The sequence below is a fragment of the Pleurodeles waltl genome, chromosome 1_1, assembly GCF_031143425.1.
Source record: "Pleurodeles waltl isolate 20211129_DDA chromosome 1_1, aPleWal1.hap1.20221129, whole genome shotgun sequence".
Taxonomy (NCBI): domain Eukaryota; kingdom Metazoa; phylum Chordata; class Amphibia; order Caudata; family Salamandridae; genus Pleurodeles; species Pleurodeles waltl.
In genome coordinates this window covers 762528063-762543066 of record NC_090436.1, presented here as the reverse complement: position 1 = coordinate 762543066, position 15004 = coordinate 762528063, and the positions used below count along the sequence as shown (strand labels likewise).

Sequence of the window (15004 nt, the reverse complement as noted above, 5' to 3'; positions counted from 1 at the left end):
GTGGCAGTAGGGGGCAAGGAAAGTGGCGTTGCACTGGGTGCAGCACCACTTTATTAAATCTGACCCATAAACTTTTTGATTGTATTATATGCGTTCTACTGCCTACTTAAAAAGAAGTGTTAATTCAATAAAAACGGCAAATACTTATTAGGTACCTTAACCATTTCTCTTCTCTTCCCTGATAGCAGCTCATTCAAACGACGGAAAAAAGTAGAAACATCAATACCACTTATATTTTTTATTTACAAAAAAAACTTTTTTGCTCAATTTCAAACTTTATTAGCTCTACACAAACATTTTTATACATTTTCTAGCATTTTATTTATAAAATCAACTTATTTAATAAAAGACAAAAGCTAAATCGTTATACTTGGTTAAACATGGGGCAAAACTCTTTGCAGAACAATTGTATTGGATTGATGGTTGCTCGATTGATACACTTTGGTTGTTCAACGTTTGAGATGACCAAATACACGCCGGCATGCTATCAGATTTGGGGTCTTGGGCTTGTGTTATTTGCCCTCATGCAATCTCTGTAGAAAACAACAAAATATTGCATGACATATTCCTGGCGACTTAATCTATGACACAATTGCATGGGTCACTTTGGCTTATCTTTTTCAAGGAAGAGCTGGCTTCTCCGATTCAGAGCTCCTTTACTATAAATCTAAAAAACTCAATTTTGTCAAGTGTTGATATCAAAAGAACAATCCAACCAGATTTGACACCTCGTTCTTGTTCATTAGCTATTCAGAGACATGGTCAACTTCATGTCAGTAAGCAAAAGGAGGTTTTTGACTGGTGGTCACCAATAAAACACTAGGAAAACACTAAACTACACTGTTTGCAGGAGGTGAAAACAGTATAGAATTTCAATAACGTGAAACGTGCATCCATCCATTCATTATTATTTGATAAATAACAGAGACATGACTCTTAAAGATTTATTGTTGGGCGCAAGCAGCGTAAACTGTTCTATCTACAGCTCAGTCTGGTGCGAATTGAAAATAGCTGCAAAATATGGCTTTATAAAGATGTAAACTTATTATTTTTTATAATTTATTTTGATTAATTGTCACTATTGTGTTTAGATTAAGAGGGCTTAATTGTGAATAGATATTGCTGTTCCACGATCCAGAGCCAGTGGCGCTGCACTGATCTTATACGTTTGCTCTTTCTTAACAGCAGCCATGCAAATATAGTTGTTTTTGTGTTTATAAAAATCTTTTTTCCTGGAAAATCCTGCCATTTGTTTCCAGATTTACTGTTCAAGATGCTACAGATGAATCTTCCATTCAATGTTGTGTGATATTGTCATGGAGGTAAATCAGACAATTTTACCCTGTTTCTTCAATGAGGCTAGATATTCTCCTTCCTCTAGCTCTAAGGTGATAGAATACGTATTCAGGCTCAAACGGAGTGAAACGACCTTTCCCCATGGTACATTTAGCCTTTGTGAACAAGCAAACATAACTGAATGGATATTCACTGATGCTCATTTTGTACTTCAACGAGCCACCCACTCAGCGGACGCAGGAATATGCCAAGTAAATAAAATGTAAATATGGAGTAAACCACACAAAATATTATATTGCTATGATTTTGCTGTTCAATTTTCTGCAAATAGTTGTCAGGACTCGACACTTGAAGGACTCACTCAGGGAAAGAAATAATCGTAAGGGGCATATTAAAAAGCACTTTGCACATCCTTGTGCAACACTAGCGTCATTTTTTTACATTAATGTAGTGTTAAGGAGACAATTTCCCCGTGCCATGATTGCAAAGTAGAGCAATGCACTCATTGCACCACTTTGTAAGCCCTTACGCCATATTATGCCTGCGCCAGGCATAATGTATGCAAGGGGGTTGTTCCCAGGCAGGGAGGTCTAAAGAAATGGAGCAGTGAAATATTTTTGCCATCTTTTTTAACAAGTGCTCAGAGCAGGCATTAAAATGATGCACTCATAATCTCCGATGGGCCGCCCTGAGCTTTGCTGAACTAGCGTCAAGATTTTTGGCCCTAGTGCAGCAAAGCACAACAATGGCGTCAAAAATGTTGACATTATTGTGGTATTGTGCTAAATACGGTGCACGCATGGTGGGCACAGAGGGGCACAAGAAAAGTGGAGCATCATTGCTGATACGCCACTTTCTTGTAAATATTACCTTAAATATCTTAATGAAATCCTACTGCATTAATAAACACAACAATGAGTGCTCGGCGTCCCTTTGTTGGCTTATTTCAGGTTGACATTCAGTGTATTGGGACATCATTTGTTGAATCTTCCTGCTAAAGGGGGCATCTATTGAAGATAATACAGTACAGCTTTCTTTACGCAATCCTACTTCAACAGCAACTCTCAGCAGTAAAGCTCTCGGGTGCACCTTTCTCTGAAGATGTATGGTTGATACTGAGATCCACTGTGACATCATTTAATGATAGGACCACTTACAGGACCAGCAAAGAAAAAAAGAACGTTCTATTTACCCAATCCTGCATCAACAACAACCACCAGTGATGTGCTTTCCAGTTTGTTTTCTTGCTTGTTTGAGTTTGGTTGAATTTATGCCTGTACTAATTTATAAAACGATATATCCTCCTTAAATGTTTCGGTGCCCAGTGTCTGCTACAGAGGTATTTTAATTTCAACTAAATAGATGAGCAAATGTCACACTGAAGAACACAACAATAGTTTATATTTTAGGGTGTACTGCACCAGTCCATTATTCAAGTTTTACCATAAGGAAAACACCTCGAGTCACACATTTTAGAGAGAGAAGAAAGGGCCCTGGACATCATAACAAATACCTCATTTAAAATTGTCTCACCTATGCATAATAAACTGCAGCGGTAGAAGGTCACATCTGAACAGTCAGAAACTACAAACAATAAAGTTGTTTACAATACCTTAGTTACTGTTACATAAAATGCATTTTATGAAAGCTAAGAAATGCAAGTAATCTATAGAGACCTCCCGCACCCAATCACCGAGACCGAACGTGTGTAGTATAATATGTCTCAAAACCATCGTTTGCTTGAGTGCCAGTGCACATCAGTCCTCCGGGGAGCCCAGGCTTAACAAGAAAGAGTCTGACTGTCAGATCGGTAAACAAGAGAGAAGGCATCAATCAGAAGAAGTACTCTTTCTGACTTTCATTGATTGTGTTCTGCATGCTGAGTTCGGTCTTCAGTGCTGTTGCGGCAATGTTTTCGTTCTCAGATCCTTTGGCCTCGCTGCTTTTGTACGTCCCTTTCTGTTGATAAATGCGCATGCTGATGGCCGCTATGCAAAGCAGGACGAATATCACAACCGCTATAACACCTAGGGAATAACACAAGAGAAAGAAAAAGCGTTGGTAAAGTAGAAGAGACATAGAAGTAGGTTTTGAACTACAGCCATATTGGGTTCCGCAAAAGGTGATGCACACCATACCGTCATATATATGTTAGTGTCGAGACGCCACTGAGATTAATGCCTTATATATCGATAGACAAAAAGACCATGCATTATTTTTGTACAACATTTCATTATTAGTGATTATAGGAAAAGAAAATACATCAATGTTTAATGAGAAAGAAAGCACTGGTACGACAGAACTTTAATGTAAAGAGTTATCAGCTACTTGATTATGCCCGTGTGTCATTATTCCTAATATCGTCTACAAACAATGACTTGAGAAGTCTTTGTCCCGTGAGTTAATCTTGTTGGGCTAAAGACGCTGATTTGCATTATCATACAGAGTGCCCATGCATTCCAAGGAGAAAATATAGACATGGGATCTGGGAAGAAACAATATTTCCTCAGCACTGGTTTTAAATTCACAATTTAATTTAATGTTTAATGCAGTATTGTTGTAAATCAACATAAAACCAATGAGGCCAAAAACTAAGGTTCCTGGTCAGTGCAAACATGTCAAAATGCCTTTGTGTGTAAACATATAACTAATTGTTATCACAAAAAAAAAAATGCAAAATACGGTATTACCTCACAGGTATCCTAAGTGCAAATTAATGGGTGCAAAAGGAAATGCTCATATGAACCCAATTATTTACATAAAGATGGAGTTACAGTATTACAATGAGTTGCCCAGTTACTTCAGTCTTTAGCGATAGTAAGTTATTTTTCAACATCGTTAGGAAAATTAATTGGGTCTTTATTGGAACAGCAAGAATTCAACAGTCTTTTCGGCTACCAATCAGATTTGCTGCTGAAGGCGTCATAATTCTTCCTCTAAACAGATTAGACTAATTCAGGAACTCTAAAAATGTGTCTTCCAGGCTTGCTGAACAAATCCAAGCAAAGTGGTCAAAAAAGATTAAAAGGGAAGTAGGGAGATTTGGTTCCCACCTTTGGTTAAAACAATGGTGATTCAAAGGCGACTAAAAGTTGTGGGCACTACCCCTTATCACATTGCACATAGTGATCGAAAATGCTGAGTATGGATTCGTTATCCAAGTCTTGATGACGGATGATGAAAATAGTTGATTATACTTTGATCGAACAATTAAAACAAAGAAATAGTAAAATGGTCGTCTAATTTTCTCACTTCACAGCTGAAAGATCAACAAAATAGATAATAAACAAGGGGTGGCGAATTAGCTTTAATAAATGCAAGAATGGACTGACTAAATTGATTTTTTCCAGATCTGTAGAAGAAAAAAAACTAAATAAAAGACCTTGAGTAGTCTTTAGAACAGGCATTGTTTTTCTAACAGAATGTATTTACAGGCTAGTGCATTATTCACACCTGACAGCATGAGGAAAAAGAGGAGGAAGGGCAAGGGCTGATACTGCTGTTTCTACGTGTGTAACAGCCAACATCCATAATAAGGCATTCAGTTACCATACAAAAAGACAGTCATGTTCCTCTAAGGGTAAACATACAATAAATGCACTTTCAGGTTTTAAAAGGTTTTGTTCTGAGGTTTGAAATGATCATTTAAAAAATACCCAAGATACGTTTCACAAAACGTTAGAGGAAATGTGAGATGAAACATCCTCTATCACGTCTGGGAAGGCATGAGCAAACAATTTGAATTTTGGAATAGAATAATAGCCTAGTGGGCATTACCCCCGGGAGCAGCTACTGCAACTTCAACTATATAAATAATGGCACCTCCCAGGACAATAAGTAAACAAGGGTGGTGAGGGATTCCCCTGAACACTATATTATAAGGAGATCAGTTTACGTTTTCCCTTGTTCTAAGGTTTACCTATATTTCTTTTTTAGAGTGTTCCCTTGTGAGTAGGGCCTAGCGAACACAGTGAAAAAGAAAAAAAAGAGAAGAAAAACTTAAAAAAAAAAACATTTGTTGATTTTCAAGCAACAAACATTGTAAAAAGGGGATGTTAGAAATTGGGTCTCTAGTTGGCAAAGGTATACACCCTTGTCCAAGTAGGGACCTAGTCAGGATATTTCACAACACAACACAAATTATCCTGTGCTCACCCTTGGGTAGCTTGGCACAGAGCAGGCAGGCTTAATTTAGATGGCAATGTGTAAAGTCTTTGTGCAATAACTCATACTGTATAGTAACACAGTGAAAACACCACCACACAGGTTAAGAAACTTCACACAGTTTTAAAACAACAGATAACATATATCTGAATAAAATGGTGCAACAATGATGAAAATTCAATGTATACAAACAAAGTTATGAATTGTTAGAGATTAAATCCCACTAAAGCGCTTAGAAACTCAATAGCTCCAACTGGGGCTGTCACGCCTCATTGACAGAGTCATTCCCATCAATTCAATGCCACAGGTGTTGGTCAGAGACTTGCACAGAGCCCCAGGCACAGTATCTTTGAAAACGAAGAAACAAAGACATCACACGTAATCGTGGAGATGAAGCGTCGCTGGAGTCATAGTGGTGTCAGTCCCTTACGGCATTGGAGGAGGTGAGGTGTTGGTTCTGTACTGCAAGGCAGGGGAGGTGAGGTGTTAGTCCCGTCCAGTTGCAGGCAGAGCTGGTGCGATTTCACGGCAAGGAGTTGCTTCCTTGTGACCCTGCGGGGTCGATGAATACGGTCAGTCAAGACGTGATGAGTCAACTTTGCAGTGTCACGATCAAACTGCGTGACATCAGCGGTGTTGATGCAACATCAGACTTGCATTGCAGGCTTCGATCTTGCGTGCAGTGAGGTTCATGAGGCGGGAGCAGCTTCGGCGCGGTCATCGCTAAAGTCATAGCTGATGTTGCTGAAATAGGAAAACTAGCTAAAACCTAGATGCTGAAGTCTTTTTTGGCCCGAGACTTCAGAACAGGAGGCAAGCTCAATCCAAGCCCTTGAAGAGCACTTTGTGAGAAGGCAGAGTCCTTCCACCAAAGTCAGAAGCCAAAAGGCAGCAGGGCAACAGTCCTTCTCAGCAAAGCAGTCTAGATGAGTCATTTGGGCAGCCAGGCAGTTCCTCTGACAGAGTTCAGGTGTAGATCCAGAAGTGTCTGAGTTGGCGGGGCCAGAGACCCAGTTTATATACCCAAAAATGCCTTTAAAGTGGGGGAAACTTCAAAGAGTGGTTTTGAAGAGCACAAGTTCCCCTTTCAGCCCAGTCCTGTCTGACACGATCCCTGCAGGTGTTATCAGTCCTTTGTGTGAGGGCAGGCCACTGGCCTTTGAAATGTAAGAGAGAGCCCCTCCACCCTTCTTGCTCAAGGAGACCCATTCAGTATGCAGATGAATGCAGATGAGACAGAGTGTCCTGTGTTTATGGCTGTCTGGGTGGAATGCACAACAGGAGCTGTCAACCAGCACAGACCAGACGTGGATTGGAGACAGGGCTGTAAGGATCAGAGTGCAGAGAAATGCCCACTTTCTTAAAGTAGCATTTCTAAAATGGTAATGTTAAATCCACCTTCACCAGTAAGCAGCAGTTTCTATTTCCATTCTGGCCATATTAAACATAACAGGGCAAATTCTTCCAGATCAGAATCTACCACCCAGAAGTATATGAGGGGAGTTCTAATGCCAGTCTATGAGAGGAGCAGACCTCACAGTAGTGGAAAACACATTTATGAGTGTTTCATTACCAGAACATGTAAAACACATAAGTGCATGTTCTGCCTTTTACTTACATAGCACTTTGTCTTATGGGCTACATAGGGCCTAGCTTTGGGGTGACTTATATGTGAAAAGGGGGAGTTTAAGGATTTGCAAATAGTTTGAAATGCCAAGTCAAAGTGGCAGTGAAACTGCACACACAGGCCTTGCAATGGCAGGCTTGAGATATGGTTAGAGGCTACTTATGTGGGTGGCACAATCAGTGCTGCAGGCCCACTAGTAGCATTTAATTTACAGGCCCACACATGTAGTGCACTTTACTAGGGAAATTAAATATGCCTACTGAGTAGGAACCAATGTTACCATGTTAAGGGGAGAGAGCATATGCACTTTAGCACTGGTCAGCAGTGGTACAATGTACAGAGCCCTAAAACCAGCAAAATTGGGGTCAGAAAAATGGAGGGAGGGAGGCAGGCAAAAAGTTGGGGGGTGACCACTCTAAAGCTGTCATGTCTAACAGCGGGGAACAAATCAAGGGGGTCCACAGGCGCAGGACATATTTTACATTTAGCCAAACAATATGAAATGATATCAGACAGTCGTTCATGAATGGATCTCATGAAAGAAATAACAATTGCACTAGCTCGCAGTAATACAGAACAGAATCTTAGGACAAATGAGGAAGGGCTCACTCAGGTGCAAAGCCTGTGCTCAGTAGGGTTTGCTCACAGGGCCGGTGGGGTCACAACATTCCCTGTCTCATCTCCCAGTCTCAAGTGTGAAGTGAATATGGCTCAGAAATATTTAAGCCATGGCGCACTGGCATAGGTTCCTAGATGTTTGACAGCTGACCCTGGCATTACGTGTTGTCCTGCAACCAGTCAGCTGGCTTAGACGCTGGGTGCCTCCCTCAATAAATAGCTTCCCTCTGTTCAGCCAGTAACAACAGCATTGCAGTAAGATGTTAATGTTTAGGAGGAACGTTTTTCACACACCCCAGTAGAGCCACTAGTGGTGTCCGCTGTGGGAGATGGCTGGTGATCTGCGTGACTTCAGTATAGACCTTGGACCAGAGCGGGCCACCACAGGACAGTTCCAGGTGTAATGAATAAAGGTGGCCTATGTGGGAAACACATCAAAAGCACCATGCTTCTTCTGCAAGTCCCATTCTGTGCATTTGGGCTAGTGTGTGATTAAGTCTGTGATGAAATTTAAAGTGGATAAGACGGAGTCATTAGTTCGGGAAAAGTGCCTTGGACTGGACACAGCAGTAGTGCCATTGTTTTACTGTATCTATCTACCAGGCAACTCATGCTCCTAGGTCACATACATGGCCCTTCTCCTGCATTGTGGTATATAAACGAGGGGGAGGGACTGATAAGTAGAAGTTCTGGAGGATGAGGCACGGGGGAGCCATTAAGAATTTGTTGTGCAGGGCACTTCATATTGCACGAAGCTAGCGGTATTGCAGGATATTAAGTGTGGCAGGCTGGAGGTGAGTGTTAGTACCAGGAGAGGGAAGGAAATGCTCAGTGGGGTAAGGTCACCTAACATGTGGAGTCCAAGTCGATGACTGAGCCTACAGGCACCCTCATGTGGCAGCACATGGAGCAGGGGGTTTCTGGCCAGTGGCATGCTATGCGAATATAGGCAAGATACATGAGCTCACCTCTGCAGGCCATCCAGGCCCAGCGGGCACAGGCAATCATGTCCACTTCAGTGTGCAGGTGTTTGTACTATTGGTACAATCTTACTCAGGGGGCATGGGGCTATCTGATTAGTTACAGCTGTATTGTGTGGTTGGGAGAAATTGGGGTGTAACCAGAAATGTAGGAACTGGGCAAGTGTGCAGTTAACAGTTGCATGTCAGGAACATTGAGGCCACCCTGATGGAATGTCAGTGTCAAGGTTTCCTTGGCTGTTTACCCACCCAAGGATATTAGATTGGAACGCAGCCTTTTGAAGAAGTGTGCAGTGAGTGGGATTGGGATGTTTACAAATAGGTAGAGAAACTTGGGAAGTAAAATACTTATCCTTTCTTCCATTGATGGAGACATTTGAATCCAGACAGGCATGCACTCCTCAAATCAAGTCATGGCTCATCCATAGTTTACCCGTCACAGGTCATCTACATCTCTACTGAGTCATATACCCAAAAATTGAATCGGTTCCGTTGCCCACTGCAGTGGGTACTTGGATTCAAAAGAATGAGTGGCGGGGGGTAAGGGAAAGAGAGTGGACTTCAACCAGTTAATAAAAATTCCAGAAAGGCCACCAAAGTGAATTACCTCCCAAATGATAGGAGAGAGGTTGGACTCGGGGCCTTTGTCCTACAAGGTTATGCCAGCTGCATACATGGACACCAATATCCCTCTGGAAGTGAATTGGAGGCCTCCAGCAGCGTGATGTTGGCACACAAAGCTGCCAGGGGTTCCATTGTTTTCACACAAAGGATAGGAGATAGAGGGCACCCTTGTCGGGTACCCCTGGTGGCTGAGAACAAAGCAGAAGCACTTTCATTGATATGCAGCCATGCCGAAGAGGAAGAATACAATAGTCAGATCAGGTGTAGGAAGTGCATGCCCAAGCCAAAACAAGGGAGGAGGCAAAAGATTTGTAGCTGTTCCAAAGAGTCAAACACCTTAGTGGCATCCAGAAGTACTGCTAGTGCCTCAAGTTTGGGGTCAATGCTGTGCATGAGTGCGAACATTGTACAAAGGCAAGAGGTAGTGAGCAGTTGACCACTACGTCATGAAGGTAGATTGGTCCAGTCAGACAACAGCAGACAGAAGAGGCAAAAGGTGGTTGTCTATTAACTTGGCAAACCTGACAATCTTATTGTCCATGTTTATCATTGACAATGATCAATAAGAGTCACACTTATATGCTAGCATGCCAGGGTTCAGGATACCTCAGGCAAGGTAGGCAGTAACTGTCCCAGAGACAAGGAGTCATCATACATTGCCAAGAGTTGGGGGCAAGGAGCTCAGCATATTCTTTATAGAAGCTGTGGTGAACCCATCTAATCCTGGCACCTCCTCACCAGGCATGATTTGGGTGATCTGCAATATTCCTCAGTCATGAGGGGATATCTTAGTTCAAGCGGTGTGCATTATCAAGCCATAGGAGTTGAAGTATGTACAGCTAATCGTTTAATGCTGCCATATCTGGAGCCATAAAGGCAGTGCATATATGGGCCCAGTAGGCTGTCATGACATGCACAATTTCATCTGACTTGGTGTGGACTAGTTGTTGTTCATCTAACATTTGCAGAATGTAAGAGATAGTCCAAGATTTTCAGAGCTGACCCATTAAAGTCATACTGGATCTATCTTCTTTGCCATAACACCTAGCCACTGCCACCCTATTGAGATACTGAGCCTTCGTGGTCACCACCTCTGCATTCCCTGAAACCTTTTCCCTGAGTGATGCAAGGGCCAGTGGATTGTTTGAGGTGAAGAATTCCAATTTGAGCACGCAGACATCTGTTTCCAATTTAGTAAGGTATGTACGGTTTGCCTTGAGGATGCCAGATTGTTTTGCCATGCAGGTGCCCCGGATGACTACTTGAGTGGCTCCCAAAGCATGGAAATAGAGACAAGTGACCCCTGATTATGTGTAAAGAAGTCTAGGATAACTGTGCGGACCTCATCTGAAAACACCACATCACGGAGGGTGTGTGAGGGTAGCTTGAAGAAGAAGGCCCCGGAAGGGGTGGGAGGTGAGTTCTAATAGGACCAGAGTGTGATCGGAGAGGGTTCGGGAATGTGAGTAACATCAGTGGCCCAGGAAAGAGCTTCTCACGTACAGAGCCAGTAGTCTATACAAGACCAATTGTTAGGTGTAGAGGTGAGAAAAGACTTCAGTTCTATAGAGACATCACAAGCACCAGATGTTCTGCAGGCTGTTATCTTGAATGAGAGTGTGGAGATGGGCCAGAGCACATGGATGGGGCCACTGAATGCCACTGGACAGGTTTACATTGTGGTCCAAGACAACATTGAAATCCCCTCCCCAAAGAATAGTACAAGGTGACAGTGTGAATATTAAGAGCCAGATCTCTGCAAAGAATTCAGGTCTGTCTGTGCTGAGGCCATACACTGAGGCCAGAATCACTGGAAGGTTATGTAGCTCAAAGTACAAAGAGGCATGTGTCACAGAGAACCAGCCAGCCCAAAGTTGAGCAGCATTTGCCAGGGTCAAATGTTGTTTCTGGAGGAAGCACACGTTTATATGAGACCTGTTAAGATATGCATGCACTAGTTGCATCTTGTGCTAATCGTTTAGTCCCTGGATGTTCCAGGTCAGGCATATAATGGATGTCATGGCGGACGAGGGGAGTGTGAGAGAGCCACATCAGTAATGGGGGGGATATCTATTGCTAGTGCGAAGGTGTAATAAGGGGGACTTCCCCATCATGGCAAGTAAGATATGTAGAGGAGCACAGGTAAATGCAGCAGCAATCAAAGAACCATCCCCACCCACTTCAACCCTACCACCTGGTTAAAAGAGCCTGACACGCCCCCCAAGCCCATTTCCAGATAAATATATATGCCCACATTTTGACCCTGGCGGTCTTTTGTCCCCCAAGTTAAATGTGGCGGCCCCATCACCAACAGGCTGGTGGTGCAGCAACATCTCCGATCCAGCGGTCCACAGAAGACCACTGGTGGTATTAGGAGTTGACTTTCCACCATGGTTTCAGCGGCGGTAGCACAACCACGATAACCATGGAGAAAAGGCTACTGGTGACAGGGAATTTCTTCCTTGTCACCAGTAGAGGGCTCCCCCACCCCCAGCAAGCACTGGATCCCCTCCCCCCCTTCACTCACAGCACCCCCTCCCCTAACACCCTTCAGCCACAGCACCCCCCTCCCCCAACCCCCTTCAGCCACAGCACCCCCTCCCCCCACCCCTTCAGCCGCAGCACCCCCTCCCCATCCTGTCTTCCCTGCTTACATGCACACACACACCACGCATACACACATTCACCTACATGCATGCATTCACAACATTCATACATCATGCATAACAACATCCATACACACATTCAAACAACATCCATCCACGCATTCACAACAACATTCATACACTAATTCACAACAACATTCATACACGCATTCACAACAAAATCATACACGCATTCACAACAACACATACTCACACGCATACACACTTACATGGAGACATGCACTCACTTCAACATTCAGACATGCATACACCCACGCATACACACATTCATGTACACACGCAGGCACTACACACTCATACACGCACACACAACACCCGCACCCTCCCACCCCTCTCCCCTGTCAGACGATCAGCTTACCTGTTCCAGGGAGAAGGTCCTCCAACAGGGAACAGGAAGGGGCACTTCCACTGCCAGCAGCGCCCCGCCAGCAGAACACCGCCAGTTCATATTATGGCCCATAATATAGTGGCCAGTGTCCTACTTGCGGGGCGGTGGTGGAACCACTAGAGTGCCTCCCCCCCGAGCAACCGTACTGCTGGATTTCCATCGAAATGTGGCAGAAATCCGGAAGTACCCATGATATTGTGGAGGGAAGACCGCCAGCACTGGCAGTCTTCTGGCACCCGTGGCTTTGGCGGTCAAAGTCGTAATGAGGGCCATAGTGTACTGGGAAGCATCCCTCAAGAACAACAAAGGACCAGTAATCCGAGTGGCTGAAAGAAGAAGATAGAAATCCCCATGGGGGTTGATGAAGGAACACAAATAAGGAAAACATGTGGTGGCCATGACCTAGACATGGAATCAACACCCACACTGGTGGGTCAGAGAAAATATTAGCATTGCAGGGGCAGAATCCATGACAGGTGAGCCACAATCTCACCAGCAGTAAATAGACCTTGAAATGTAGTAATAAAACTTGTCGGGTCTTTAGTCATTGTCACTGAAACGGCCTTCACTGGAGGTTGCGGGGTCAGGTAGAGGAGTTGTCTTAGTGGTCGTAGTTGTCTTCATGGTGGCCTTGGAATCCATGAAGTAGTGTTGTTTGCCACCAAGGTGTACTCACAGTTTGGCTGGATAGAGCAAGGAGTAGGCGATCTTCGACTTTTGAAGTAGGCGTTTCACTGGGAGAAACTCTCGGGTAGGGCAAAATCAGGGTACATGCTGATGGTATTGCTCTGATGCTGAATCAACCGATGTTCTCTGGCAATCTGCAGGATATTGTCCCTGTAATTGAGGGGTCTGGCCATGGTGGGTCCCACTGACGCATGAGGAGGGGAACGTGTGACAAGTGAATGGTGTATGCGTTCAACAATAGGTGGCAAAGCATGGTTTCGATGTAGGTTTTTAGCTTATCGATGGGTGTGGAATCAGTGAGTCACAGGATCTATAGATTGTTTCACTTGGAATGCAATTCAAGGTCTTCATTCTTGAGCTTGATAACCTCCAGTACTTTCTCCATATGTAGGAGGTGTTCACCAGTGGTGTTCTGAGAGTCTTCAATGTTGCAGATGTGGGTTTCCAGTTGATCAAGGAGTTCATCATGTTTGTCCACTCTTTACTTTTTGCGGTCAAATCAGCAGGTCAGTATGTCTATTTTGGAGTCAATTGTACCAAGGCTGTTCTTTACATCAATCATCATTTCCCTGACATCTTGGTCCAGCACACTAGGAACAAGGCCAGGCATATTGGAGGCGCATCAGCCCTGTCATGCATGTCTGCTGTTTGCCCTCAAAGGGCAGCTTAGATTGCTTGGTGTCGTGTTTGCCCATAGTGGCTGGCCACTGCAGACAGTGGCTTGCTGAGTCCCACCTCACCCAGCATAGGGAGTTTCAATTGGTCTGGGAGCATGAGCATCCTCAGTTGTAGTTTCAGATAACAGTGCAGTGCAGGGGTATTCAGGCCTTAAGCACTCATCAGCTCGCATGGATATGGAGGGCAGTGGCAGCCCACCAAATGCTGAGATTCATGTAAAAGCAGGGTAGAGGCCAGAGACACTCCTCTGTCCGGGACTGGCCATCTCTCAAGTCCTGCCTCATATTGGAACCTTTAGGGAGAGGAACCAGCGGGCATGAGCAGACCCGAGGCAAGGGGCATTTGGGATCGCGACCACAGCAGGCAGTCTCAAGGTCATGCGGGTATAATGGAAAGGCAAAGTTTCTTATACACCTGGGGTAGACTTGGTGGATAGGGGGAAATGCCCATTGTGTGTCATCCAGCAAAAAAGGGCCGGGTGCTGGTACACCCCCAAGAGCACTCCAATGTCCGAGGCCATGGGCATCACAGAAAGAAATGCTCAGGGCAGCCTCCTCCTCACCTGGTCAGTGGCTACAGCTATCATGTCTCTACAAGGGCATGGCCTGAGCCCAGATCAGGCAGATTTACCACAGGGCACTCCAGCTACATCGCCAGAGGCCCAGTGATTCCAACTGCAGCCGGGGCCTTTACATCAAGGCATGGCCCCAGGCAGCACACAGGCTGCAGCATGTGACTCCAGGTCCCAGCACCAACCACAGCATGGCAATCAGGCCTAGAACAGCATTATCAGCAAGGGCACAAAGCACTCTCCAGGACGTGCCAGCCAGGGCAATCAGGGGTGTGATCACCTCGCACCGCTTTCCACTGCAGGTGTCAATCAATTCAGGGTAGAAAACATCCTGACATCACTGAGACACAATGGATGAATTATTTAGCTGGCACAGCCTCGCTAGGCACCAGCAATTTAGTAGCCTGGCTTTCTGATGCCCCTCAGAGAAAAAAAACTTTGGGGACAAAGGAAAAGTTATGAGGGTTGAAGCAGGTGGCACAGGTATTACAATTAGTTTATCCTGTGACTCATCCACAAATACAATAAAAACATATTCTGTTCTTATAGAACCTTCTTTTAATTTTCCGAGAGACATGTGTCTATTTTCATATTAAATATTGGTACCAGCAAGATGTCATGAAGTGTCCATTGTCCCATTGTTGTTTTGTTCTTAATTGTAGAATAATACCTTCTATCTCCAATACATAAGATAGGTAGCCTCAA

At 44.2% G+C, this 15004-nt stretch overlaps 1 protein-coding gene across 2 annotated transcripts in view; it reads right to left on the bottom strand.

Annotated features, from left to right (window-relative positions):
• Positions 1 to 223: 223 nt before the first annotated feature.
• Positions 224 to 15004, bottom strand: part of CNTNAP4 (contactin associated protein family member 4) — a 2124586-nt gene continuing 2109805 nt past the window's right edge. Inside the window, exon 24 of one of the 2 annotated variants that reach the window (XM_069227632.1) lies at positions 224 to 3323. In XM_069227632.1, coding sequence (XP_069083733.1) covers positions 3130 to 3323 — 194 coding nt within the window. In that variant the 3' untranslated portion in view covers positions 224 to 3129. The remainder of the gene's footprint in view (positions 3324 to 15004) is intronic. The other variant, XM_069227637.1, reaches the window with a different exon arrangement.